General features: G+C 45.9%; 1 protein-coding gene across 1 annotated transcript in view; it reads left to right on the top strand.

Moving 5' to 3' along the window:
• Positions 1–25,931, top strand: part of IGF2R (insulin like growth factor 2 receptor) — a 243,002-nt gene that overhangs the window by 95,688 nt on the left and 121,383 nt on the right. The window contains exons 7-8 of the mRNA XM_077283114.1: positions 862–961; positions 24,317–24,479. Of these exons, the coding sequence (XP_077139229.1) occupies positions 862–961; positions 24,317–24,479 (263 nt within the window). The remainder of the gene's footprint in view (positions 1–861; positions 962–24,316; positions 24,480–25,931) is intronic.

Genomic DNA, 25,931 nt, shown 5'->3' with positions numbered 1-25,931 from the left:
TTGTAGTGGCTCTGCTTCATTTCTTCCTGTAGCAGCATTATATAGTAAAGAGATGGTGTTGTCACACTCGATCCAAAGGGGTTAAAATTATCACTTTATTTCAAACCTTAAAGTCCATATAATGGTGAATGGATACTAATAACTACCGCCTTGCAAATGCCATATGCATTATTAATCATGATGAAATACATATTAATGATTTTCTGTTGATCATCGCCATTCAATGGCTTAGTCTCCAGGCTCTCCAAAATCTACAGTTTGGGACATGGGTGATTTGGTGATTTACTTTTTCACAAACCTATCCCCCTAATATGAGTTTCACTACCATTGACAAGATTACAAAATTACATTAGATCCCCTACAGCAACTAGGTGTTAATTGTTAACGGCAAACTCTAGTGATGATCTTCCCAAAAATAGAGCAATGTAAGTACCTAATATAATTATGGTAAAATAGACCGCTTAGTGTTTATTTCTTATTAAAATCAAAATTTGTCAAATTTCTTTTAAATGACACCCAAACGATTTTGGCAGGATTGGCTGGCCATACGTATGTATCTAGAGAGAGTCTGTTGGAGAAAAGAAATTTGAGCATGTCAAGTTTTAATCCCTATTTTTTATATTCCAGTAGAAGATAAATTGCCAGTGGTATCTAACAATGGCTGATTTATCTTCTCTTTGCATGTGTTTGGCAGGGTAGGATATCTGCTTTCCGATGACCACTATCTCTAAAATGTTCAGTGTGGGCAGCTTTATTGTGGCAATTGGCAGTCTCCGGTGGTCTCCACTGTTTAGTTCTCATCAGCATTTATCCCTTATCACCTTTTTGGTTCACCTGAATAAGAATCTATTGTTATTGTAGGCTGGTTCTTCAGTATGAAACGGACAGCGCACCTGACTTCTGTAATGGCCATTCTCCAACTGTTAAAATAATATTTACCTGTCCATCAGCTGGAACCGAGGTGAGTGGAACTTTTTTTATAATATAAGGTAACAATGTCCATTCAATAAAAAATAGTTTTTGTGCTGCAGAACTAAAAAGAAAAAGCAGAAAGGCAGGCAAAGCCATATACATATGGGTAATGTGTTCATGTATCACGTGAATGCTCAAGTTGTATCTTTTGTATTGTCAGTTATTGATGGTACATTGGGGCAAGATTATTAATTATAATACCTATATATGTTTAGAAATAAATATAAATCTGGCGATGGGCAAACAGCATGCATCTGAGGAAAAAAAACGCTAGGAAAATCTGGCCAGAGGTTTTATCCGGAAGTCCTTTTCACCTGCGGGTGCGGGTTTCTTCTTTGTTAAGAAAAAGGATGGAACCTTTTCGATCCTGCATCGACTACCGGGGTCTGAACAGTATCACAATTAAGAACAAGTACCCGCTCCCTCTCATTCCGGAGCTGTTTGACCGGTTACAGGGAGCACGAGTCTTTACGAAACTGGATCTCCGTGGGGCTTACAATCTAATCCGTATCCGCTCCAGAGATGAGTGGAAGACCGCTTTTAACACCAGAGAGAGGCACTATGAGTATTTGGTCATGCCCTTCGGCTTATGCAATGCCCCCGCAGTATTCCAGGAATTTGTGAATGATATTTTCCGAGATCTTCTGTACTCTTATGTGGTATACTTGGACTATATTCTCGTTTTCTCTCCGGATCTATCTACCCATAGAAGGGACTGTGAGGGTGATCTCTTAAAGTGAGATCAATATGATTGCTTGTACCTGACCAAATATAAGCTGAGTGCTAGCTTAGAGGCTAAGAATGCATCAGATTCACAAAGATGATACACACTGCCTCTCTCAGCGATGGCTTACTCACAACTGCTTTATTCTGAACAAAAAAAGATACTAGAAACAGGAAATGGGGGAGGTCGCACAACTTCTGAATAGTTAGTGTCACTCTGATTGGTTCATTCCAACTTCATTTCCAGATGTGGGGTATTCCAGTGCCTTCACACCTGCATTCCAAAGATTCCTTCCAGGTCAGTTTCAAGGATCTCCAAGACAGCTTCAAAGACACAATCGCCATCTTGCTACACTATATCTGAACTGACTTGTATAAGGTTTAATAATTGATTTCATTAGACATTTTCTCCTTCACAGTCCCCCCTAAATCAATTATTAACCTGATGTCACAATATAATATGACCCAATAGGTGGTCGGTCAATCAATGGCGCAACACACACAAAAAAGGATGGAAAATGGGGAAAGGAAGGCCTTACCAATAGGGAAATGGGGAATGGTCACCACCTGAATTTAACCTGAACCTGTCCCTGCACTGCCCTAATGCCCTAAGTGGGTCCTTCCCCCCCCCCACCGCCGCCAGGAACCTCGTCCCTCACTGATACCTAACTCCGCCCTGACTAGTGCACTGGCCTGCAAGGGACTCTAGCCTCACCACTGCAGATAATACACACAGGGGACAGTGACAAACACAAAAAGACAAGGAGAAAAAACAGTACATAGATCGTGACATCTGAGCTGTCCATTAGACGGCAATGTTAAAATTTTACCCCCCTTGATGCAATCTTTATTCATGTGGAAATCATATATAATCAAATATATATATATATATATATATATATATGTATATGTGTGTGTGTGTATATATATATATATATATATATATATATATATATATATATATATATATATATATATATATATATATATATATATATATATATATATATATATATATATATTTATCCCTGTTTAATAAATCGAATTGGTCTTCAGGGGTTTTATAGTAGAATCATGGCCATCACCATCTTCGTGGAAAACCAGTGTAGGGGTTAGGCTGTCCACGCTCCTGTTGACCATCTGTTTAACACAAGGAAATATACAACAAGAAACCACAGACATGAAAATAAGAATTACCATAATAATTGTACCAATCTGTGCCAACCATTTCTGCCATCCCAAAATCCATTCAAACCAAGTATCCTAAATATTACCAATTCCTGAATTTTTCTTAAGTTCCTCAGATAGGGATTCAAGCTTTTTTATAACTAAGGTAACCTTTCCATTCAGACCTGTGTTATCGGGGATAAAGGTACAACAAGTTTCTCCAATCATTTTACATACCCCTCCTTTCTTTGCTAGTAACATATCCAAAGCCATCCGGTTTTGGAAAGCCATAGTGGATGTAGCTTCCAACTGTTCAGCTATCCCCTTTAATGCATCTTTAGTATAATTTATGAATCTTTGTTGGTTATAATATATGTAGTTAATCCAATCTACGTTTTATTGACAGTTACATTAGGGATTATAGACTCAAATCCTGCTTTAACTTGGTCCCTTGCTTAACTCATCAGGGACACCCCTTGGTACCCCTATAGCATCAATATACACATGAGGGTCAAAGCTTTCTTTGGGGGCAATTCCCCTTTTCATACGTTGGGGCTGTTTCTGATTAGTCAAAGGCGAACCTTCAGGGTTAAGATGGAAAGGCATGATGGCCTTGGCCAAAGTACACTGTCCCGTCCAATTACCCTCTAACTTAAACCTTATCTTCATATCCTCACATATCCAGAATATGTCCGCTACTGAGGAGACCTGCTGTGTTAACTTGTCGGGGGTTGCTGAGGAATAATTATGGCAAAAACCCTTAATAAAATTCCCCAAGAAACGGCCCTCTCCTTGTATTTGCATACAGGTGTAATTCCCAGGATAGATAGTAATACTTCGACCAAAAGACGGAGTTTTATCCCACACAGGATATTTATCCCTCCATCTCCCACATTGTGTATAATTAGCGGAGGTGTTGGTAAAGAGGGCAAGGACACACTCTTCCTCCAATTCAGGGACTAAAGGTACCTTCACACTAAGCGACTTTACAACGATAACGATAGCGATCTGTGACGTTGCAGCATCCTGGATAGCGATATCGTTGTGTTTGACACGCAGCAGCGATCTGGATCCTGCTGTGATATTGCTGAAAGTTCATAACTTAATTTGGTCGTCAGATCGGCGTGTATCGTCGTGTTTGACAGCAAAAGCAACGATGCCAGCGATGTTTTACAATGGTAACCAGGGTAAATATCGGGTTACTAAGCGCAGGGCCACGCTTAGTAACCCGATATTTAACCTGGTTACCATTGTAAAAGTAAAAAAAAAAACAGTACATACTCACCCTCTGATGTCTGTCACGTCCCCCGGCGTCCGCGCTGCTGCTCAGAGCTTCCTGCACTGAGTGTGTCAGTGCCGGCCGTAAAGCAAAGCACAGCGGTGACGTCACCGCTCTGCTGTTAGGGCCGGCGCTCACACAGTGCAGGGAAGCGGACGCCGGGGGACGCGAATGTAAGTATGTAGTGTTTGTTTTTTTACATTTAACACTGGTAACCAGGGTAAACATCGGGTTACTAAGCGCGGCCCTTCGCTTAGTAACCCGATGTTTACCCTGGTTACCCGGGGACTTCGGCATCGTTGGTCGCTGGAGAGCTGTCTGTGTGACAGCTCTCCAGCGACCAAACAGCGACGAAACAGCGACGCTGCAGCAATCGGCATCGTTGTTGATATCGCTGCAGCGTCACTTAGTGTGAAGGTACTTTAATAGGGGAACAGATCCCAAATGGGGCCTGGCTGCCGCGCACACATAACAATTGGTTCTATTTTGTTGTTGCGCAGTGTACCTCATCCACTCAACCCAGGCGTTAACATCTGTACCCAGTCTCTATAGAAAGTGTATCCTCATCAGTGGGGTTCTGAATTGCAGTCATGCCCCTAAAAACACAAACATGTTGAAGAAGTGGAATCCATAGTATTCCAGATTTGTCACTTTCACCCTGTACATTTGCCCATTCCTGAGACTCCAACATACAGTATCTTTAAGTTGAAAATTTCCTGTTGGGGTCTTTCCCCCCTGACTATAATATGCACCCAAAGCATACTCTCCTACATCATTGGGTGATGGATCCTCAATAGTGAGTATCAAAGGATGACATTTTGTCCTACATTGGTCACTAGAGTCGGACTTGAGTAGCGTCATCCGCGTAAGTAAGGACTTCCCTTTACTACTCTTTTGTTTGAAGGCAGGGGTCGGTTTATATCCCCACTCTTTATCACTTGTATACCATCCTACAAATGTCCAAGAACCACAGTTTTTATTTCTTCTTTCCCAATTACCACAAATAAAGTATACAAACTGTTGTCTTTCCCGAGAGTTGTGACACTCCTGGCTCCCCACACCCACTTCCCTGTATTATGTCACAGGCATCAAACCCATAAGTAGCCACCACTGTACTCGAGGAATTGTACCAGAAAGTAATAATTCCCTTTTCTTTAGTTACAGCTACCTGTTGCCCATTTCCTATACATAACAGCATTAGGTAGATGATGGCAAGGATATGTATTACTCGGGTGGTTAGTCCACTTTTTTTTTTTTTTTTTTTTTTTTTTTTTTTTAATGTTAGGCATGAATCCATGGTGGTCTCCCTTAGAGCTTCACTGAGGTAGGCATTGTCAGGAGAACTTGGTATGGCCACTCAAACTGTGGATCTAGACTTCTTCTCACATGTCTGCATATGACCACCATTCAGCTGATGCACGTCTGCACTTTCATTAGGCTCTGGAATGGATGAGAACACATGTTTATGCACCACATTAAGTCTTTTTTCTACAAGGCCTGGACATAGGCTGTAGTACTTATGGAAAGTACAGAACAGTCTTTGGCGCACTACCAAGCAGGACTTCAGAAGGAGATTAGCCTGTCTTTCTATTTGGAGTATGTCTGACTGAAGAGAGTGCAAGAGACAAGCACTCTACCCAATTCTTTAATTCTTTCATGTGTCTGTCATGGCCTTCTGAATTTTTAAGTGTCTTTTTAACATTAATTAGCACATTTTACTGGATGGGGCTTCCCGCCAACCAGAGAACAGATCTACACATACTAGGACATATTCATACACTCCTACCTTGGGTAGCTGTATGTAGTCAGTCTGCAGTCTCTGAAACGGGTAGAGAGGCCTGAGTGTCGCTTTCTTAGGGACTTTTACTGTTTTTCCTGGGTTATGCTGTGCACAGATGAGGCATGACTGTACGAGTTTCACCGCTACGTAACTGAAACCAGGAGCGATCCAGAAGGCATTTACCATGGTACACATGTGACATTTTGAGGCGTGAGTGGGGCCATTTATTGCTTGCACCATAATTCGGAACCGGGACCTTGGTATATACAATTTATCCTTATTCTCCCATACTCCATTCGAGCTCAGCTCCCATTCTCTCCCAGTGTTTCTTCTCTGTTTGGGCAGCTGGAGGGATTTCAGGACATCTAGGCTCAGTGTGGCTGGAATACGCTGACTCTCCTCACCACCGTCCACTGCTCCCTAGGCCGCCTTGCTGCTACTTTAGCAGCCTCGTCCGCCCTTCTGTTGCCCTCTACCTCCACAGAGTCATCATTTGTGTGTGCTTTCACCTTGATTATGCTAACCTGGACTGGTAACATCAATGCCTCCATTAATTGTTCCACCCGCTCTGCATTGTTAATGGGCTTACCGGCTGATGTAAGGAACTCTCTGCTTCTCCAGATAGGGCCATAATCATGGCATATTCCCCATCCATAATTCGAATCTGTGTAAATATTAGCGACTTTACCTGCAGCGGCTCTACACGCCTCAGTGAGTGCCTTCAACTCTGCCTCCTGCACCGACATGTGAGGAGCGAGTGGTTCAGCTGAGATTACCTCATGTGAGGATACTACTGCATATCCAGTGTAGAATCGCCCATCCTGGTGGTATCTGGAGCCATCTACAAGAAAAAACTCAAACTCTGCATTAGGATCAGGTTTATCATGGACATGTGCAAAACCCACTGTTTCCTGACTCATCTGTGCAGTCATGTTTGTGCGTCACGTCAGAGTACTCTTCCTGGACCGCCATGTGTGGGCACAGCGGTTCCGCATTTATGGTTTCATGGACCAACAGCATATTCAGCGTAGAACTGGTCATCCACACAATACTGCAATCCATCCACAAAGAGCTCATGGTCCTGTTGTAGTTCAACTAGCAGGTCAGGCAGGTTCCACTACCACCCACTTCCCTTCTCTTCCCCCCAGAGGCAGCAGGATGGCTGAAATCAGTATTGCGCCATGAATGCTGATGTTATCAGACACAGTGAAACCTGAGATCTTAGCACTGAGAGAAGGGGGAGAGAGGGAGGGGGGCTATCACAGCAGCACAGCTTCATGACCCTGACTCACCCTAAGGGTACTGTCACACAGTGGCGCTTTGATCGCTACGACGGTACGTGACGTTCCAGCGATATCCATACGATATCGCTGTGTCTGACACGCAGCAGCGATGAGGGACCCTGCTGAGAATCGTACGTCGTAGCAGATCGTTTGAAACTTAATTTCGTTGCTGGATCTCCCGCTGTCATCGCTGGATCGTTGTGTGTGACAGCGATCCAGCGATGCGTTCGCTTGTAACCAGGGTAAACATCGGGTTACTAAGCGCAGGGCCGCGCTTAGATGTTTACCGTGGTTACCAGCGTAAAAGTAAAAAAAAACAAACCGTACATACTCACATTCCTGTGTCCTTCAGGTCCCTTGCAGTCTGCTTCCCGCTCTGACTGACTCCCGGCCGGAAAGTAAGAGCAGATTACAGCGGTGACGTCACCGCTGTGATCTGCTTTCACTTTACGGCGGCACTCAGTCAGTGCGGGAAGCAGACTGCAAAGGACCTGAAGGACACCGGAATGTGAGTATGTACGTTTTTTTTTTTTTTAACTTTTACGCTGGTAACCACGGTAAACATCCGGGTTACTAAGCGCGGCCCTGCGCTTAGTAACCCGATGTTTACCCTGGTTACCCGGGGCCTTCGGCATCGTTGGTCGCTGGAGAGCTGTCTGTGTGACAGCTCCCCAGCGACCACACAACGACTTTCCAACGATCACGGCCAGGTCGTATCGCTGGTCGTGATCGTTGGAAAGTTGCAGAGTGTGACAGTACCCTAAGAGACTGAAGAGGGGAGAAGGAGGGGGCTATTCCCCTGCACAGCGTCTGTGTGCACACTTTACACATATAGGAAAGATATATATCAACCACTGAGGACTCTCAGTTCTAAATATTTTTCTACTTTACACATTAAATTTCTTTGCCCTTGCCTGGTCTACGTAACAGGGGCTCTGGACCAGGTTTTTACGTTATCAGAGCTGGGAATATGACTTTAATACTCTAAGTGGGACATTATTAGTGGCTCTATAATCACAGACTTTAAACCTTTAACTTTGCCAGAGCCGGGTATAATATTTTCTCCTGATTCAGTAGAATCCTGTTGCATATCATGAAGGATGACTTTCTGGAGGCTAATCTGTTCTTCTAAATCTCACCAGCAACAGTAGAAAGCATTACTATTTTTTCTCTTTTTTTTTTTTTTTCCCCTTATCCTCTGTAACAAATGACATGGGAAATATTCCAGGGTCTTTCATTCTACTCATTATGGCCAGAATTTAACTAAGATTTCAGAGATGCCATACACCCTCCTGGGGCTCCACCATAACTGATCCCCTAGGCTGAGATGTAATGTCTCGTGGCTATAACCCAGATGAGCACTGCAAGAGAACAGAAGGGGGTTGAGGTGGACTGCCCACCCTGGGTGAGTAATTGTCCTAGTGAGTCTCAGATGGCAGCAAAAGACAGACGTATTAGTAACTGCTGCATCCATTTGGGCTCTATCAGGAAATGATCTGGAGGGCAGGGCAGATCCTGAAGGGGGCGCTGGTGCCATCCAGTGCAGGCATAATACTCATTGAGGGCATGGACAAGACTCATGGGGGCGTAGCCTTTGGGGCACTGGACAAGAGGCCCACTATGCACATGAATGGTGGGGGGGGCATAACAAAGGATACAATCCTAGCTTAGAAATAGGTTTAATAGTTCCTATGTGCCAACAGGGGGCACCACATACAGGACAGGTCTCCACCCAAACTAAATTCTAGTTTCTACATAGACAATATGTTCATCCTCTAGGGACAATGAAAGGGGTGGAGACAAACTGGGAGCAGCATGGCGTTCAGCACCATCTTGTTTCATGCTTTCTTATACTAAAACTTATCACCATGTTCCTCTTCCTGCACATCACCTCTAATTGCACAGGTTTTTCCATAATATCTCAGCCTGATCTAACAAGCCAGCATCATTTAAAGATCCTCTTTTTTACTTCAATACATTTCCAGAAAACCCTCATTAAGTCAGTCACCCAACTTTCCTTAGACAGACAGATTTTCTGTTGTTCTGCACCATGCTAAACTTGCAGCAATTCCTCATCTTCCGACTTGCTTTCTTTTCTTTAATAACTCCCTGCCATTCTAACTACTGTAATCTGCCTTTCTCGGGGAATACACATATTTTCATTAATCACCTCATATTCTATATATACACTTCTTCCCCTCTCTGGCAAACACTATATTACAGCAGTCTGCCATCATCCCATTCCCTCCTCTTTTACGGAACTGCAAAAACATCTCCACTTTCTGCTGGCTTTAGACAAACAAAAAGATGGAGTTGTTATCCAGTCACCAGAAGTCCCAGCCTAAATCTATGAACCGCACAGAGAATGAGATGTCTGCTGGACGGCGTGTCTCCCCTCGGACCGCACCGAGTTACCTGGTACCACACAGAATTTGCGCTCACCCCAGCACCAACACTAATCTCGCCGTTCCACATGTGCGGTCACAGACAGGACGGCTAATTCTGGAAGAGGGACAACACTCTCAGACACACATAACCAGACGGACGGTCAAACACAAAAACTGACCGTCCTCTGTAACTGGGATTTCTATCTCAGACCTTGTGCACAATGCTAGGGTTCAAAGAGGTTTCTACCATTTTTTGCACTACGTGGTTCGACCACCCGTGATTCTATCACGCCATGCTCCGCACCCGAGACTCTAGGAGCAACTTTGCGCTTACCGTATCATAGACAACCTCCTCTCCCCCTGCCTGCTACACCCAGGCAGAGACTCAGATAGCCCAGCACAGTGCTGGTATGAGACAAGACATACAGCAGGTTACAAGAAATCAATCACAGTTTGTGTTCCTCACAGCCAGTAGCTGTGGGTTCTTTTAAGGCCACCAGGTGTAAGTATCCCACACCCACCGTGTCAGGGCGACACAGACACTCGGCAAACACGAGTACAGAACACACAGAATGGTTCGAGAAACACAGGCAAGTACTACAGATTCATAAAGGAATCAGCAGACTTACCGTGTTTTCCAGGACGTCCCTCCTGACAGCACCCTGGAGGACGTCCTTCTCCTTGCAGGGACAGGAAACACACGAGAGTTCAAATATCCGGTTCCACCCACCAATCCTCAGTGTTTTTCCTGTCCCTGCATGGAGGGACACACGTAGAGAAGCAGCAGCTTACCGAGCTCAGGGGGATCGGGCGGTCCTCCAATCTTTCCCCCTGTCAAGCGGCTCAGGGTCGAAACTCCCCGGGGGGGGGGGGGGGGGGGGGAGGAGTCCCTCTACCCCAGAGGCCCGGAGCGGGACGATGCTCTGGGATTGAACCGCTCCTCCCGTTGGGGGGCTCTCGGTTCAGGACGCGGCGACGATCCAGGCAGACCTCCATCCGGCAGAACGCGCAGTCAGGAGACGCTACAGCCGGTCGGCACTTCCAGGTCTGGGGAGCTGCGTCACTTCCGGTCTCATTAGAGCCGGCGAAACGTCACTTCCGGTGGCGTTCTATGAGCGGGGAAGCAGACGCTCCACCAGGAGAACGCTGACAGAGCGGTCGCTTCCGTGCTAGCATCCAGCACCTGCATAAGGAGTTGTATCGTCTGCTTTAGAAACCGGCTATGGAAGACAGAAACGACGAGGAAGGGGTAAGTCTGCCCTGGGCAGTACACCCTTTGTATTCTGAAAATTCCTCGCTCCCTCTAGCCTATTACTCCCTATCTTATATTGTTTAGGATAAGGGAAACCCCGCTGCTCCCCCTGCCACGGCCAAAAAATCTGGGAAGGCCACAATGAAGAGCATCAGATGTCCTGTATGCCATGCTAAACTCCCAGATTCCCATGGCAAGACCCTATGTGCCACCTGTACGTCTAAGGTTATGAAGGACGAGCAGTCATCAATGTTCTCCGAGATGAGATCCCTTATACGGGAAGAAGTGCAGGCTTCTATATCTAGCCTTTCGCATTCTCAGCCTGCCAGTCCCATAGCTGGTCGCAAGCGAGCCAGGAAGGAGGAAGTCCAGGGGGAGCCAGAGTATTCTTCTGATGAAGGTTCCGAGTTCAGGGATTCGCTATCAGAAGAGGAAGGAGAAATTCCCGTAGAAAACCAGGACAGAGCCAGGAAGTATCTCTTCCAGTCCGAGGAGACAGATAAACTTGTCCAGGCTGTTAGAAATACGATGCAAATCGAAGATACTTCTAAACCACAGTCCAGACAGGACTTGATGTTCGGGCGACTTGTGGCACGAAACCTGACTGTGTTTCCCATTAGTGATCATATCAAAGCTATGGTCCTAGAGGAATGGAAGGAGGCTGAGCGCAGATTAGTGCTATCCCGTGACTTCAAAAGTCGCCTGCCGTTCGATCCAGAGGAAGTCAAGCTATGGGAGGAGATCCCTAAAATTGACGTTCCCGTCGCAAAGGTCACAAAAAAGACTGCTATACCCTTCGAAGACTCATCCAGTCTACGTGACCCTATGGATAGGAAGGCTGACATCCTCCTTAAAAGGGCTTGGGAGGCTTCTGCAGCTTTGATTAGAACAAACATAGCGGCCACTTCGGTGGCCAGATCTATGTACTTATGGATGGGGCAGTTGGAAGAGCGATTATCCAATAAGACCCCCAGAGCAGATATTTTGCACTCCTTTCCCATAATGAAGTCTGCAATGGCTTTCTTGTCGGATATGAGAGTCGAATCAGTTAGATTTTTCAGCCCGTAATAGCTCACTATCCAATGCGGCTAGGAGGGCGGTGTGGTTAAGGTCATGGTCTGGTGACAATGCTTCCAAATCCAAACTCTGCTCTATTCCGTTTTCAGGACAGAGGGTGTTTGGACCGGCTTTAGACTCTATCCTTGAGTCAGCCTCCGATAAAAAGAGAGGTTTTCCGGAGGACAAACCTAAACGTTCCCAGCCATTTCGGAGAGGTTTCTTCTCCAGAAAGCAGTTCGATCCTAAAGGTCAGGGTCGGTCCAGCAGAGGATCCTACAGAGGCTCCCGTGGACAGAGTAATAGGAACAGGGGATCTTTCTTTAGCCCATCCTATAAAAATAAGTCTCTATTACGCCACTCACATTGGGGGGAGGCTTCGTATGTTTGCAGAAAATTGGGCCCAGATTACTCAAAATCAGTGGGTTCTCAGTACTGTTTCCGAAGGTTACAGCATAGAACTTTACTCTCCTCCCCCAGAAAGATATATTACACCTACAATAGTCAAGCCAGATTCGGCTATACTAAAAGACCTACAGGACATGCTCAGGACAGAGGTAATAATTCCTGTCCCTCAGTCAGAGTTGGGGAAAGGTCACTACTCTTCCCTGTTCACGATCACACGGCCATCAGGCGACACCCGCACAATAATAAATCTAAAGCCTTTGAATGCATGGGTGAGATACAGGAGGTTCCGCATGGAATCCATTCGGTCAGCAATTCCGCTTATAAACCAAAATGCGGTCATGTGTACTATCGACCTAAAAAGGGCCTACTACCAGGTCCCAGTACATCCCTTGTCTCAGAACCTACTGAGATTTGCAGTAGCTCTGCCAACCCGGACCTGCCACTATCAGTTCCAGGGCCTCCCCTTCGGTCTGGCTTCCGCTCCTCGTATTTTTACCAAACTTGTATCAGAGATGGTGGCCTTCCTGAGGAAACAGGGCATCATAATAATTCCGTACCTGGACGATTTCCTTCTCGTGGCAGATTCCGTAAGGCTCCTGAAAGATCACAGAGAGCGGACTATCTCACTGATGGAGCATCTCGGTTGGGTACTAAATTGGCAGAAATCCGATCTTCTACCAGAACAAAGGAAAACCTTCCTGGGGGTGCACCTGGATTCCAGACGCAGAATATCTTTACTACCCGAAGTCAAGAGAAGGATAATCCAGACTCAGGTCTGGTATCTATTGGAACATCGAGTTACCATAATGGTGGCTATGAAGGTTCTAGGCCTAATGACAGCCTGCATACCATCCGTCAGGTGGGCGCAGTCTCACTCAAGACATCTACAGAAGCAGATCTTGTCAGTTTGGGATCGCCGTCAGTCTTCCCTAGAGGCTCCATTGAGGTTGACCAGTCTAACAAGAAGATCTCTCCTCTGGTGGACACGATCGGAGAACTTAAAGGTGGGAGTTCTGTGGGTCACCTCCCCTTACGTAGTTATCACTACAGACGCCAGCGCATGGGGCTGGGGAGCTCATCTGCAAGGCAGAATCTTGCAAGGCAAGTGGCCAGAAACCATAAGAAGCAGATCGTCCAACTTCAGAGAGCTCTATGCCGTATGGCAGGCACTGAGGCACAATCGGCTCATACTCTCAGATCACCACGTAAGAATCTTCTCCGACAATGTAACAGTCTCATTCCTGAACCATCAGGGAGGACCAAGATATCAACCACTGCATGATCTAGCAGAGATGATCTTCAAGTGGGCAGAGGACACTGTGCTATCCATTACAGCTATACATCTAGAAGGATCTCCCAGAATGTGATAGCAGATTACTTAAGCAGACAGAGTCTGTGTCCAACAGAGTGGGAATTGGAGCAGAGCTTCTTCCGAAAATTATGTCGCAAATGGGGAACCCCCAACATAGATCTATTCGCGAGCAGGAGGAACGCGAAGACCCCAAGATTCTTCTCCCTGAACCCCTTGGATCTGCCGGAAGGGGTAGATGCCCTGAGTCAGCAATGGGATCAACCGCTGTCATACGAATTTCCACCCCTGGCATTAATTCCAGCTGTACTTCGAAAGATCAGAGAAGATCAGGCAACGGCCATCCTGATCATCCCGTATTGGCCAAGACGAAGCTGGTTCCCGTTGTTGGGGACGTTAGCAGTCGACCATCCAGTCGAATTGCCAATCAGGGGGAGAATCATCCACCAAGGTCCAGTCTATCACCCAGACCCAAGCAAACTCCATCTTTCAGCCTAGATCCTGAAAGGGACATCCTGAAGTCAAAAGGCTTGTCAGACCAGGTCATATCTACTATCCAGGGTAGTAGAAAACCCGTTACCTCAGCCATTTACCAAAAAATATGGAAATGCTTTTGTCTAGAAGGTGGCAGGTCCAATATTGTTTCAGGTTCTCCAGACATCCCTGGTATCTTAGACTTTTTACAGAAAGGGTTTAACTTGGGTCTTCGACCCAGCACATTAAAGGTCCAGGTGTCTGCGCTAAGCTCATTCCTGGACTATCCTTTGGCATCTCACCCATGGATAATAAGGTTCATTCGGGCCACTCAGAGAATGCGTCCCACTATTCGGCAGCTATCACCATCCTGGGACCTTAACTTGTTTCTTAGGGCACTATGTAAGGGAGTTTATTCTTCGGGGGATGATATGCCTATTTCTATTCTCACTCGTAAAACGGCTTTTTTAGTGGCGATAACTACGGCCAAGAGGGTTGGAGAAATTCAAGCTCTATGTATCAGAGATCCTTATCTGCAGATCAGGGAAGACAGTCTAATTCTGAGATTAGATCCAGCCTTTATCCCGAAAGTAGCCTCTAGTGAAAACAGGAAGTAATTCTCCCTTCATTTTGTAATAACTCGGCTAACGAGAAAGAGAGGGTCCTCCACTCACTAGACGTCAGACAGGGGGTTTTGGACTACCTAAAGGCCACAGACTCTTGGCGTACAGATCCAAACCTTTTTATTCTGTTCGGGGGAAAGAATAAGGGGAAGAAGGCCTCTAAAGCCTCAATTTCACGTTGGATCACAGAGGTGATCACAGACGCCTATCAGTCAGAAGGTATGTCCCCTCCTTTAGGCTTAAAAGCCCACTCTACCCGTGGGGTGTCCGCCTCCTGGGCGGAGCGTGCAGGAGCTTCTGTAGAACAGATCTGTAAAGCCGCAACATGGGCCAGGGCCGACACTTTTTGTAAACATTATAAACTTGACGTTACATCCGGTCAGCACACAGCTTTTGGGAGGAAGGTCCTCCAAGCGGTAATCCCACCCTGAGGAGGTGCTTTGGTACTCTCCAGGGTGCTGTCAGGAGGGACGTCCTGGAAAATTAGGTATTAGTCCTACCGGTAATTATGTTTCCAGGAGTCCATACTGACAGCACCGGTAGTTCCCCCCATGTACGTAATATTCTCAGGTATATTCAGCTTTGTGCCTATATACTATTTTGTATTATGATTCTGTCATTAAAATGTTTTATTTGCATTATTCCATGATTGGTTCTTGTTACAACACTGAGGATTGGTGGGTGGAACCGGATATTTGAACTCTCGTGTTTTTCCTGTCCCTGCAAGGAGGAGAAGGACGTCCTCCAGGGTGCTGTCAGTATGGACTCCTGGAAACATAATTACCGGTAGGACTAATACCTATTTTTATGGAAGTGATCAGTCTCCTAGTCGAACCACTCTGGACGTTCTTCCTCGATCCATTCCGGGTGTCAATGTCTGGGGAGTGTACATCCTCAATGAGCCGCACGTTGGGACGCCAAAAATGTGAGGGTGATCTCTTAAAGTGAGATCAATATGATTGCTTGTACCTGACCAAATATAAGCTGAGTGCTAGCTTAGAAGCTAAGAATGCATCAGATTCACAAAGATGATACACACTGCCTCTCTCAGCGATGGCTTACTCACAACTGCTTTATTCTGAACAAAAAAAGATACTAGAAACAGGAAATGGGGGAGGTCGCACAACTTCTGAATAGTTAGTGTCACTCTGATTGGTTCATTCCAACTTAATTTCCAGATGTGAGGTATTCCAGTGCCCTCTCCTGCATTCCAAAGATTCCTTCCAGGTCAGTTTCAAGGATCCCCAAGACAGCTTCAAAGACACAATCGCCATCTTGCTACACCATATCTGAACTGACTTATATAAGGTTTAATAATTGATTTCATTAGACATTTTCTCCTTCACAGGACGTCCGTCTCGTTCTATTGCGTCTGAGGGAGAATCGTCTTTATACCAAGCTTGAAAAGTGCGCCTTCGAACTGTTCCTGGGTTACATCATCTCTGATTCAGGTTTACACATGGATCCGGAGAAGGTGTCCGACCGTGCTCAACTGGCCACCTCCTCATGGTATCAAAGGAATCCAGTGTTTCCTTGGTTTTGCAAATTATTACCAGCAGTTCATCCCTCACTTTTCCCCTTTGACCGGACCCATCACCTCTCTGATACGCAAGGGGGCCAATGCTCACATCTGGTCGTCAGAGGCCGATGATGCTTTCTTGTCCCTAAAACAAGCCTTTGCCACAGCTCCCCCGTACTTCATCGTTCTGAGGCCAACAAACCTTTTATTCTTGAGGTATATGCTTCAGCTGTTGGGGCCGGAGCGGTACTTTCTCAGAGGTCTTCCTCCGGGCGGCTTGTCACCTGCGGTTTCTTATCCAAGACATTCTCCACCTTGGAACGGAACTATTCCATTGGTGACAGGGAGCTATTGGCCATCAAGTTGACGTTGCAGGAATGGAGGTACCTATTGGAGGGAGCCGTTCATCCTTTTAAGATCTACACAGACCATAAGAACCTAGCATATATCTCTACGGCACAGAGACTTAACCCTCGGCAAGCTAGATGGTCTCTATTTTTTGCCCGTTTTAATTTTGAGCTGCACTTCTGTCCTGGCAATAAGAATCTCAAGGCTGACGCATTAACGTCCTTTTTGTCTATCGATACGGAGGAGGAACCCACGCACATGTTGGATCCCTCCAAGATTATCATGGTAACATCTGTCGGTCTGACTTCTTTACCTCCTGGTAAAACTTTCGTTTCTGAGTGCAACAGGAGGCTAGTCTTACGCTGGGGACATACCTCCAAATTTGCAGGTCATGTTGGTCTCAAGAAGACTTTCATGCTCGTGTCCTGCTACTATTGGTGGCCAACCCTTTTCCAAGATGTCCGAAGCTTTATAACCTCCTGTCCGTCTTTTGCCAAGAACAAGGTCCCTAGGCAACTACCTTCTGGACTCCTTCACCCGCTTCCAGTCCCATCGGCTCCTTGGCAGCATATTGCAATGGATTTTATTACAGATGTGCCTCGGTCTTCTGGCTGCACTGTCATCCTTGTGGCTGTGGATAGATTCTCCAAGATGGCTCATTTCATATCTCTCCCTGGTTTGCCCTCTGCACCTGAGTTGGCGAAAGCTTTTATCCACCATATTTTTCGTATTCATGGCCTTCCTCAACATATCGTTTCGGACAGAGGAGTCCAGTTCACCTCTCGGTTCTGTAGAGCTCTCTGCAACTTTATGAACATCACGCTTGACTTCTCTGCCTACCACCCACAGACCAACGGCCAGGTGGAACGTACTAATCAGACTTTGGTGACTTATCTCCATCATTTCTCTAACTCCCACCAAAGTGACTGGTCAGATTTACTCCCGTGGGCTTAATTCGCATACAACAATCACACCAGCGAATCTTCTTCCAAGTCACCTTTCTTTATCGTCCATGGGCAACATCCTGGTGTACCTCTACCTGTTCCTCTTGTCTCGGTTGGGCCGGCGGCTGATATTCTGTCTGAGGAGTTCTCCAGGATTTGGCTGGAGACCAAGACCGCTCTCGAGCAAGCACGCAACAGAATGAAAAAGCATGCGGACAAGAGGCGCTTAGATTCCCCACTATATCATCCTGGTGATAAGGTGTGGTTCTCGTCCAAGTTCGTCCGCTTATTCCCTCACGTAAGATCCCCTCACGTAAGCTGGGTCCCCGCTATATCGGACCCTTCGAGGTCTTGGCCCGCATCATGATGTCTCTTACAAGTTAAGGCTACCCGCCTCGCTCAGCATTCCCAATACATTCCACGTTTCCCTCCTGAAGCCAGTTGTCCTCAACCAGTTCCATGCCTCTACTGCTCTTTCACCTCGGCCTGTTTCCGCTGATGATGTCTTTAAAGTTAAAGACATCCTTGCGATGAAAACGCTAAGAGAGAGGACCTTTTTTCTGGTTGATTGGAAAGGATTTGGTCCTGAGGAAAGATATTGGGAGCCTCGGGAGAACATCCAGGCTCCCCGAAGTTTGGCAAGATTTCTTTCCGGTCTTAGGAGGGAGGGGTGTAAGGAGGGGGTACTGTCACGCCACCACCTCTGTCGCTGCTCCCCCCTCCCCCCGAGTCCCGTTATACTTACCGTCCCGGTGCGCTCCTGCTCGTCCTCCGGCGTCTGCTTCTCTGCTCACGCGGCCGGCTCCTGTTCCCCGTCAGATGCGCGCGCGCACTGGCTTCTGCAGCACACGCGCACACTTCTCTCCCTGATCTTGGCCGCTCCTTCCAGCTCGCTCTATGCTCCTGGAGGACCCTGACCCGGAAGGTACACCGCCGCTCTGCTTATCAGGCCCGCCTGTTCCTCCTGGCAGTGCCTGACAATCATTTGTATTTTGCAAGTGATTCTGGCCCAACGTCTCTCTGCTGTCTCTCTCCAGCTTGTCTACCCTGTCGCTAGATCTTTGCTACTTTGCCCATTGTCCTTACCTTTGTCCTACTCTTTCCTCTCTTCTAGTGCCAGCCTTCCTGTGTCTCCAGCCAGTCCGTGTTCCTGTGTCTTGGCCGTGTCAGCCTGCTGGTGTCTCCATCCTGTCCGTGTTCCCTTTACCCTGCCTTTGCAGCCTGTCAGTGTCTCCTTCTTGTCCATGTTCTCATGTCTCTGCCGTAACTTTCTGCGTCACAGTCCTGGCTGTTTTCCCGTGCTCCTTCTGTGTCATTCTTCTTTCCTGCCTCCCGCTCTTACTCCGGTTCTCCGTCCCTGGGTACTAGCTGTCGTGGCAGTAGTCTCCCCTGGGCCTGCCCCTAATGCTCCCTGTATAGGGGGTGGTCCACCAGGTCTACTCGCCCTAGGGAGTTCCTCTAGCTCTTACACTAGTCTCTTGTCAGCAACTACTGTGATTATAAATGGGCAGGGCAGCGGAACAGAGTTGTGTCTCATCACAAACACCTCTACATCTCTCCTCCCATGGCACTGTAAGCTCTGCTGTCCTCCTCCTTCTCTCACACTGACAGTGTCATAGGATGAGAGCTACAGAGGTTGTTGTGATGACACACGGCTCTGCTCTACTTCACTTCCCTGTTTGTATTCAAGGCAGATGATAGCAGTGACATCAGGAAGAAAAGGGCTGTGTAAATGTTACATAAAGAGAAAGCCAGGTCTGACCTTTTTGTGAGATTGTTTCTTACCCCCCCCCCCCCCCCCAAATTGTTTGACACTTACTCCTTATGAAAACCATGGACATTATAAATAAGATAATTATTATTATTTATTTATATTGCACCATTAATTCTGTGGTGCTGTACATGAGAAGGGGTTACATCATAATACCAATATCACTTGCAGTAAACAAACTAACAATTACAGACTGGTACAAAGGGAAGAGGACCCTGCCCTTGCAGGCTTCTACAGGATCGTGTCGAAGGTGACAGTAGGTCGAAGGTTGCAGTAGCTCTGATGGTGCTGAGGTGGCCGTGTGGTCATTACAGGTTGTAAACTTTCTTGAAGAGGTGGGTTTTCAGGTTTCTTTTGAAGGATCCAAATGTGGTGGATAACCGGATGTGTTGGGGCACAGAAGTCTTGGAGGCGATTGGGTGAGGAGCGAATAAGCATGGAGGAGAGAAGGATGTCTTGGGAGGACCAGAGATTACGTGAGGGAAGATATTGAAAGATTAGTTTAGAAATATACTGAGGAGAAAGGTTATGGATGGCTTTGTAGGTCAGTGTTAGTAGTTTAAACTGGATACGCTGGGAAATTGAGAGCCAGTGAAGGGATTTGCAAAGAGGAGGCAGGAGTGTAGCGAGGAGAGAGATTAATTAGTCGAGCAGCAGAGTTAAGGACGGACTGGAGGGGTGTGAGAGTGTTAGAAGGTTGGCCACAGAGGAGGATGTTGCATTAGTCGAGGCGGGAGATGATTAGGGCATGCACAAGCATTTTGGTAGAGTGAGGATTGAGGAAAAGACGGATTCTGGAAATATTTTTGAGCTGGAGGCGGCGAGAGCTTGGATGTGCGGTTTGAAGGACAGGGCAGAGGCAAGGGTTACTCCGAGGCAGCGGATTTTGGGGACAGGGGAAAGTGTGATTTCATTTATTTTGATAGATCAGGTAGGGAAGATATGCGAGATGAAGGAAAGATAATTAGTTCAGATTTGTCCACATTGAGGTTGATGAAGCGAGAGGAGAAGAAGGAGGATATGGCTGATAGACACTCTGGGATTCTGGAGAGCAGAGAGGTGACATCTGGGCCAGAGAGGTAGATCTGAGTGTCATCAGCATATAGATGGTACTGGAAGCCATAGAACCTTATGAGTTGTCCCAGGCCGAGTGTATAGATTGAGAAGAGTATGGGCCCTAGGACAGAGCCTTGAGGGACACCAACAGAGAGGGGTAGTATGGGAGTAGGAAATGCAAAATGTGCGGTTGGTAAGGTATGAGGAGATCCAAGATAGGGCAAGGTCTTTGACACCAAAGGAAGAGAGGATCTGTAGTAGGAGGCAGTGGTCAACTGTGTCGAAAGCAGAGGACAGGTCTAGAAGGGGAGTATAGAGAATTGTCTGTTAGCTTTGGCTGGTAAGTAAGTCGTTAGTAATTTTGGTCAGGGCAGTCTCAGTGGAATGGTGGGGACGGAAGCCAGATTGTAGGTTGTTGAAGAGAGAGTTAGATGCAAAGTGAGAGGAAAGTTCAGCATAGACGTGTTGCTCAAGGAGTTTGGAAGCAAATGGGAGCAAAGATAAGGGGCGATAGCTGGACATAGCGCTTGGGTCAAGGGATGGCTTTTTGAGGATAGGTGTGATTGTGGCATGTACGAAAGCAGAGGGGAAGGTACCAGAATTGCTGTGCGACATATTTTTCTCTGAAACGTTCTGACGTTTCAAAGAAAATATAGTTAAAAGATCTGAGCTGGTGTCATAACTAGAGATTGGACTAATCCATAGTTGGCACGTGCAAATGTGCCTTTAGGAGAGACCTTTTTTTTTTTTTTACAAGAAGTCTGGTGATAAGTTTTCTTATTGATCCAAGCAGATGGAAGTTGAAAGTAAAGCTTAATTGTAACCAAATCACGGGCAGTATGAATCAGATGATGGCTGCAATATTGCAGCCCTGAATATTTTATTCTGAAACCTTGTCTTTTTCTTTTGAAACACTGCAGCGTTTCAGAGAAATTACACTTTGAAAAGCTGTTTGAGGCAGGTCCCTGGCAGCTTCTCCTCACCCATGCCTGACAGGTCTCTCCGCTATGTGAGGTCATACTCATTTGCCTTATACAGTATAGACCAAAAGTTTGGACACACCTTCTGATTTAAAGATTTTTCTGTATTTTCAGGAATATGAAAATTGTACATTCACACTGAAGGCAGCAAAACTATGAATTAACATATGTGGAATTATATACTTAATTTCAGTTGTTTCACACTTTTTTGTTATGTCTTATATTCTAGGTTCTTCAAAGTAGCCACCTTTTGCTTTGATGACTGCTTTGCACACTCTTGGCATTCTCTTGATGAACTTCAAGAGGTAGTCACTGGGAATGGTCTTCCAACAATCTTGAAGGAGTTCCCAGAGATGCTTAGCACTTGTTGGCCCTTTTGCTTTCACTCTGCGGTCCAGCTCACCCCAAACCATCTCGATTGGGTTCAGGTCTGGTGACCGTGGAGACCAGGTCATCTGGCGTAGCACCCCATCACTCTCCTTCTTGGTCAAATAGCCCTTACACAACCTGGAGGTGTGTTTGAGGTCATTGTCCTGTTTAAAAATAAATGATTGTCCAACTAAACGCAAACCGGATGGAATAGCATGCCGCTGCAAGATGCTGTGGTAGCCATGCTGGTTCAGTATGCCTTCAATTTTGAATAAATCCCCAACAGTGTCACCAGCAAAGCACCCTCACACCATCACACCTCCTCCATGCTTCACGGTGGGAACCAGGCATGTAGAGTCCATCCGTTCACCTTTTCTGCATCGCACAAAGACACGGTGGTTGGAACCAAAGATCTCAAATTTGGAGTCATCAGACCAAAGCACAGATTTCCACTGGTCTAATGTCCATTCCTTGTGTTCTTTAGCCCAAACAAGTCTCTTCTGCTTGTTGCCTGTCCTTAGCAGTGGTTTCCTAGCAGCTATTTTACCATGAAGGCCTGCTGCACAAAGTCTCCTCTTGACAGTTGTTGTAGAGATGTGTCTGCTGCTAGAACTCTGTGTGGCACTGACCTGGTCTCTAATCTGAGCTGCTGTTAACCTGCGATTTCTGAGGCTGGTGACTTGGATAAACTTATCCTCAGAAGCAGAGGTGACTCTTGGTCTTCCTTTCCAGGGGCGGTCCTCATATGAGCCAGTTTCTTTGTAGTGCTTGATGGTTTTTGCCACTGCACTTGGGGACACTTTCAAAGTTTGCCCAATTTTTCGGACTGACTGACCTTCATTTCTTAAAGTAATGATGGCCACTCGTTTTTCTTTACTTAGCTGCTTTTTTCTTGCCATAATACAAATTCTAACAGTCTATTCAGTAGGACTATCAGCTGTGTATCCATCAGACTTCTGCTCAACACAGCTGATGGTCCCAACACCATTTATAAGGCAAGAAATCCCACTTATTAAACCTGACAGGGCACACCTGTGAATTGAAAATCATTCCCGGTGACTACCTCTTGAAGCTCATCAAGAGATTACCAAGAGTGTGCAAAGCAGTCATCAAAGCAAAAGGTGGCTATTTTGAAGAACCTAGAATATAAGACATATTTTCAGTTGTTTCACACTTTTTTGTTAAGTATATAATTCCACATGTGTTAATTCATAGTTTTGATGCCTTTAGTGTGAATATACAATTTTTATAGTCATGAAAATATAGAATTATCTTTAAATGAGGTGTGTCCAAACTTTTGGTCTGTACTGTACCTTGCACAGACAGGAAGAAATTAAAGAAGTTTTGTAATGTGAAGAGGTCAATCACACTGGCGCTCACCACTGGGTAGGTTGAATGCCCCAAAGGAGGGGCTAGTGCAAAAAGAGATACCCCTCAGCTGCTGGAATCTAGAACAGAATATGTGCCAATCCTGATTAAGAATAAAGAATCATTACCACAGTATAAGATACCGTGCTTGGGAGTGAATCAGCTAGCTAGGTAACCAGATCAAAGGTAAACCACTTAATCTGGTGGGTGGACTTCAGCGATACAGCTGGATAATCCTTTTAAGGATGTAGGCACTGATGCCGCATGAGTAACATATAACACACAATAATAAGAGGCGATCCCTTACTGTAAGCTGCACAGGTGTACGCAATGTGTAGCGCTTACCCTATGTGCAGTGAAAATTCATCCGTGTAGCCAGATCCCTGTTGCTGCATCCGGTTAAGCGGTAGTAAAGGTGCAGGGGGTTAAGCCTGAGTTGCCTCTTGTAAGTGAGAGGGAGCGGGGAGAGCTTCAGCTGTGCAGTTCTGAAGCAGCATCGGCAGAAGGTGTCCCTGGATACAGCTGAAAAAATGGCTGCCAGTACCTGCTCTCTTGTGCTCGGGTTTGACGTCCCAAAGCTACGGAGCGGTGTTAAGACCAAAAAGGGGTAGCCAACATGTTTCGAAGGTGAACGACCTTCTTCGTCAGGGTCACCTTGTCCTTCGAACTAAAATTCATTTGCAACTCAGTATTTTGGCTCTCACCAGCTCCACATTCAGTATGGTGGCCCCCACAATTATTGACATAAAAATAAAACTTTACTTTCCTCACCCCATTCCCTCGGCGCTGCTCTGATCTGTGCAGTGTTCATACTGAGGCTTCATCGTAGCGGTCGCAATGTAGAGACATCTTTGCACCTGCAGTGCACGGAGTTTGACTCATAGTTTCCCTGATCGAACAGTCTATTCAACAGTATCCATGCCCTGGAGATGCTTATCTTGCCCACCTAGACTTGCAAGTCCCTTAGCTGTGGCGTGGTCTGTTGCTCTGGACGGTATGCCATACCCTTAGAATCGCTGGGATATGTGAAATCATTGCAGAGTTATTTCCACATAAAGTGGCACAAGTCAGATTTTGAAAATTTGCCCTGATCAATAAGTTGAAGACAGAATTGGCAGGAAAGGGTGATCCATATAGGAATTTGTGTTTATAAATATTCTTATTTGACTGTTGTACTTGCTGTCTATAACAAGAAAAGTTTGGTTGTGTGTTATAAAACTTGTACAAAAGAATCTAATTTTATTGTAGGTTACGGACCCTAAACTTACTGCAAGCAGCAATTGTCGCTATGAGGTAGAATGGGTGACAGAGAATGCTTGTCACACAGAATACTTGGAAAGTGACAATTGTACACTCATCAACAAAGAAAGGGGAATTTCAGTTGACTTGTCCCCACTTACAGAAAAATCAGGTAAAACTTCATTTTAGCTCTTCATTTTTTTTTAATAGAAAGCATTCAGTTGATTGAATTAAATACATGATTAATTTGGTTTTCTTTAGAGCTCCCAACAGAAGTTCGGTTAAAAACTGTTTAAATGCTCTCAAGACCTTACTTGGTTTGTTGACCTACACAAATAAGTTTCTGGACCTCCCATAACTATAAATGTCTGAGTGTGCAGTAATGCGCTCTGCAATAATGCCCAAGCCTGTTTAAATGCACTCCACGACCATACTTGGTTTGTTGCCATACACAAAGAATAGTTTCTGGACCTCCCATAGACTATAAATGACCATGTCTGCAATATATATTCTCTTCAGTTTCTAAAATATCATTGCATAGTATTGCAACCACACATAATAGTGCAGCTGTGGAGGCCGGAAACCGACTGTCAGGCGGGGTCCGAATTCCCATAGACAAGGTTTATTACCATCTTTGGCCACCTGATCACTGTATAGCAGTGAACAAGCACTGTGTATACAGTTTAGGAAGCCCTGACAGCAGAGGGGTAGCTAGGGTTTTGGTTCAGGAGGGGGGGGGCGACTCTTCTGACTGGGCCCCTAACCAGGTAACATTGATTACAACTGGGTGACACACCCTAATAGTGGAGGAGAAACTCAACAGATGACTGCACTGTTACTGAAGATAATCTCTATATAAAGACCAACATGGATATTACCGCCATATGGTCAGTGGTAGATACCAGCCCTGCAGAACATGTAAGAGATCACAGCACAGTTACAGATAATGTCTTACCGTTGATGTTCTCTGATGGAATCGTTCACTTCTCCAGGCTTTTCCATCTGGCACAGACCGACATGACAACTTTTTCCAGCCAGGACTCGTCTGCAGAGAATACAACAAAGACACGTTTCACTTCTCATATTCCAGCCCCATCACCATCTATTCCCAACCTGCACAAACTCCTCATCCTGCTGATACCCCAATACTGAGCCGCTGCTGCCGTATGTGTCCCTATTACTGCACCTGCTGTGCGGTTCTCTGTGCCTTCTAAATTCTAAGGCACCCCTCTATAATATAGTAATGCCGGGTGCAAGTGCCCTAGAAAACAGTGCCCACATTTTGCTCCCTAGAAAGTAATATTGCCATGTGTGCCCCTTTGATAGTCACAGAAACCTGAGATCCCCTATAACAAGAAGTGCCCACTTTACATTTAATAATATACCAAGTCTGCCCCCCTGTACAGGAGTCTGCCCCCCTATACAGTATAATGCCCCTTCACTGTATGGTACCTTCCACACAGTATACTGACCCCTTAGTAGGCCCCAAACTGTATGATGGCCCCTTCACTGTAATCTCCACACTGTATGATGGCCCACTAGATGGCCTACATATAGTATAATGCACCAGATCATCCTAAATATAGTATAATGCACTCCCCATAGGTCTCCATATACTGTAGTA

The sequence above is a fragment of the Ranitomeya variabilis genome, chromosome 2 (genome assembly GCF_051348905.1).
Source record: "Ranitomeya variabilis isolate aRanVar5 chromosome 2, aRanVar5.hap1, whole genome shotgun sequence".
Classification (NCBI taxonomy): domain Eukaryota; kingdom Metazoa; phylum Chordata; class Amphibia; order Anura; family Dendrobatidae; genus Ranitomeya; species Ranitomeya variabilis.
Note: the sequence above shows the minus strand (reverse complement) of the source record. Positions and strands in the feature narration are given on the sequence as shown.